We start from the raw sequence: 4434 nt of genomic DNA, 5'->3' as shown, positions 1-4434 counted from the left end.
GAGGCCTTCATCAAGATTGAGAACCATTGGCTCGCCAAGCTCTGTTAGTTTCTGATTTCTGCTGTAGAGGTATGAGGTATCTGCATAATAAACAATACTACTGGATGAATACGGCAAATGAAATCCCAGATATTCCGTGGCGGCTTGTCTTCATGAAATTTGGCATCAAAAGATAATATGAACACGCGCTTATTGCGTCTTATCAGAAGAAAACTTATTATTGATAATGTAGTCTACAAATATATTGATAATGGGACTTGGCTTGTTCGGTTTCAGTTCTACTGATAATGAGGTGACTTTAACTTTTTTAAATTTTGGACACAAGCAGACTAATGGGTAAAAGAAATTTTATTTTCTATGTACAATTTTGGCTATTACAGATAAAAACTTGTTCCACTCTGGAATTTCTAGGAGAAACGCCGCAAGGAGCTCGATTCAATGATATGCATACTGGTAATGATCCTAACTACAATAGAACGTTTTTCAATCGTTACTCTAGATTAGAATTCCCTCGTTTTTCTGGTGGTGGATTAAGAAATTGGTTGTACAAAGTTGAGCAATTCTTCTCCATAAGTGAAATACCTTTAGAGAAGGTGGCTTCTATCCACTTTGAAGGTGAAGCTATGGCATGGCACAGGTCCTACATTAGGTCTAAAAACTCGATTTTAGATTCATCTTGGACTGAATTTTTGTTAGCATTGAATGAAAGGTTCGAAGAGGGTTTTGAAGATCCCATGGAAGCCCTAAAAAACTTACAACAAACCAGTAGTGTGAGAGAGTATCAGGCTGAGTTTGATAGGTTATTAACTAGGCTTAATCTCTCCAATGAAAAGGCCATTAGTTGTTTTTTGGGAGGTCTGAAAAGGGAGTTGAACAAGTCTATTAGAATACATGCTCCAAAAACTTTGTTGCAAGCCTATAAGGTAGCTAGGTTGCAAGAGGAGGTGTTTGAAGCTCAAGCTCAATCTTGGGGAATCAAATTTTTTCCTAAAGTCCAAGGTCCTATATTACCCACTCCTGCCTTTATTAAACCTCAGTATTTTCAAAGAAATTCTTATTCCAATTCCACATTCACGAAAACCCTTGAATCTGCACTTAATAGGATTAATAGACTCCCTAATAATGGTGTTACTAAAAGGCTATCGGCAGCAGAGATGGATGAAAGAAGATCCAAAGGGTTGTGTTTCTTTTGTGATGAAAAATAGGTGAAGGGACATAACTGCAGGGGAAAGAAACAACTATATCTGGTAGAAGTAGTTAAGGAAGAAGAATTAAATGTTGAAGTAGAAGAGGAACATATAGAAGATGTGTGGGAGAAGACAGATGAATTTATGGCTATATCATTACAGGCTTTTATAGGGGTCACTGGTTACCAAACCATAAAAGTAACATGATACCATGAAAAATAACAACTGCAAGTCTTGATTGATACTGGGAGCACTCACAACTTTATAGATAAACAAGAGGCTGCAAAGTTGGGTTGTCAAACTAGCTCTATTCAGGAACAATCTATAAGTGTGGCTGATGATAGAGAAATGCAAAGCGCTGCTATTTGCAAGAATCTTCACTGGCTACTGCGAGCACCACATTCTCTTTTGATTTTTTGCTTTTACCATTGGAAAATGTGGATATAGTCTTAGGAGTACAATGGTTGAATACGTTAGGCAGAATTTTGTTTGATTTTCAACATAGGTCCATTGAGTTTGTTTACAAGGGAAAAAAACATGTATTAAGAGGGGCTAGCACTGGTCTGAAGTCGATTAAAGCTAAGACCTTAGCTAAGGAGGGGCAGTTGTTCATGTTGTCACATATACCTCAGACAGTAGAAGTCTCGCAGTGTCACAACATTCAAGCCATTCAAGGTGAGGGAATTTTTCCATCATTTGCTGCACTAATTAGTCAGTACTCCTGCTTATTTGAATTGCCAACTACATTACCACTTCACAGAAGTTCTTTTGATCATAGAATTCCCCTCATTGACAAAGCAAATCCTGTCAACAAGAGACCTTATAGGTATCCGGGAATAAAAATAGATGTCATTGAAAAATTAGTACAAGAGATGTTGGAGCAAGGTGTGGTGCAACATAGTACTAGCCCTTATGCTTCTCCAGTAGTGTTAGTTGGGAAGAAAGATGGAAGTTGGAGACTCTGTGTTGATTACAGAGATTTGAATCAGATGACAATTAAAGATAAGTTTCCGATACCTATCATTGAAGACTTGTTGGATGAGTTAGGTGGAGCTGTGATTTTTTCTAAAATTGATCTAAGGGCAGTTTATCATCAATTAAGAATGGCTGAAGATGATGCTTACAAAACAACTTTTAAAACTCATGAAGGGCACTATGAATTTTTGGTTATGCCCTTTGGCTTAACCAATGCACCTTCATCATTTCAGTGTTTGATGAATGCAGTTGTCACACCACTTCTCTTTTTACAATAGTTATGGATATGACGAGGTTTTTTTTTTTTAAAAAAAAAGAATAAAAAAATATAAAACTAAAGAAAAAATTGTTTTTTTTTTAAAAAATCGCCACTTGAAAATGAGTTTTTTAGGTGTTCCAAGTCACCTAGTAATTCTTAATTTTAAAAAAAAGAAAAAAAATCTTTTTATTTTAGTCTACGAAAACAGAGATTGGGAAAGGAATTCTATTGACCGGAGGAAAGTTGTGAGGCACCCCCCGAGTCCTGTGGTTCCAGCACAGTCGCTTTATCAACTCATGTTGGCTAAAATAATTTTTGGATAAAAGAATAAATTTGTGTTAGTTACTAATTTTTGTTTTAATAAAAAAATGATTGACCTAGGAGCGTAACCGCACACAAGATCACTTTTTTAGAAAGAATACACACCAAGGATCGTAACCGAACACATGGTGGTATTTAAAGTTTATTTTATTTTTCTAAAAAAAAAGATTGATCATTCATGACTCAAATTTTATTTAACAATGAGAAAAGAAAAAAAAATGAAAAAAAAAACTTGTTACAACATATAGACTTGAACAAAGATTTAAAAAAAAATAAATAAAAAAAACAAATAAATATATTAAGTGTCACTACTTGATAATAACAACAAAAGAAAAAAAAAGTATATATATATTTTTTTTTTTAAAAAATAATGACTAGGCCCCTTTTAAAACAACTAGTGATATACTAAAAAAAATTATATTGATATAATTTCAGAAAAACGACCACTTTCATAAAATTTTTGATTTTTCATAAAATGGTCATATGTTTTCTTTTGAAAGAAAATTGCAAAAATAGCCTATTTTATCTAATAGTTAAATTACTAATCAAAATAGCCGGTTTTGTATTTCGTTTCAATAACCATTTTATATATTTATTTAAGAGAAAAAAAACTAAATTTATGAAATGATCAAATTTACATTATTTTTGCGAAAATGACCAGATTTACATTTTTTGCAAAAATGGCCAGATTTACACTTTTTGTAAAAATGACTAGATTTAGTTTTTTTTTTTTTTTTAAACAACCTCTTTTTTCCTTTTCTTAGAATGACTAGAAACTAAAAACTAAAAAAAAAGACTTTGAGATTGTTGTTTTTTTTTTAGCAAACAAAAAAAAAGGGGTTATGCATCAACTTTATAATGATAAATATAAAATTCACACCTAGTTTAATAATAGAACACAAATATATAATAGCAACAAGATATAATTTAACTAATTCCAATAAAGTTATGTATCGTTTCATAATGATAAAGACAGAATTAACACTTAGTTTAATAATAAAACACAAATATACAATAACAATGAAACATAATCATATTAAGTATCATAATATATTTAACTAATTCAAATAAACTAAACATAATAATTAAAGCAAAAATATAAACATGCTTCATTATGTTTGAAGTTGCATTGCAAAGTGTAAGGAAAGAAATATACCTAGAGAGATGATGACAAAACAATGATGAAAGCAAAACTCAATTCCCTTCCCAAAAGACCACCCAAGATGAAATATATATATATATATATATTTTTTTTTTTTTCTTTTTAGAAGTAATGATTTTTCCTCTTCTAATTTTCTGTTCTTGTTCTTTTTTTTTTTTTTTTCTTTTCCCCTGAAATGAAAGAAGAATGGGGTTTAAATAGGTGTGGAGCATTAAACCCCCCACTCTTCTTGAAAGCTTAAGAGCCAATGCATGCATTGGACTCTTAGTTTTCCCAAGGTGCCACCCAAGATGACCAATGAAATTTCCTTTTTTTCTTTTTTTTTCTTTTTTCAAGATAAAATTAATTAAAAGACTACATTGCCCCTTTTAGATGACCCATTTCTTTTATTCATTAATTGAATAATAGCTAAATGGGTCATCTGAAAATTTAGAATAGGCCCAAAAATGTCATTTTGGATGACCCATTTCTTTTACTCATTAATTGAATAATAGCTAAATGGGTCATCTGAAAATTTTAAAATAGGTCCA

General features: G+C 31.8%; 1 protein-coding gene across 1 annotated transcript; it reads left to right on the top strand.

Annotated features, from left to right (window-relative positions):
• Nucleotides 1-250: 250 nt before the first annotated feature.
• On the top strand, nt 251-2440 carry LOC125852015 (uncharacterized). Its single transcript, XM_049531735.1, has 4 exons — nt 251-292; nt 381-1177; nt 1226-1385; nt 1532-2440. Exons 1-4 carry the CDS (start codon nt 251-253, stop codon nt 2438-2440), a joined length of 1908 nt encoding a protein of 635 aa, XP_049387692.1.
• The last annotated feature ends 1994 nt before the right edge of the window (nt 2441-4434 follow it).

This window comes from Solanum stenotomum, unplaced genomic scaffold (assembly GCF_019186545.1).
Source record: "Solanum stenotomum isolate F172 unplaced genomic scaffold, ASM1918654v1 scaffold31610, whole genome shotgun sequence".
Taxonomy (NCBI): Eukaryota; Viridiplantae; Streptophyta; class Magnoliopsida; order Solanales; family Solanaceae; genus Solanum; species Solanum stenotomum.
The sequence above is the reverse complement of the archived record's forward strand: the minus strand, read 5'-3'. Positions and strand labels throughout refer to the sequence as shown.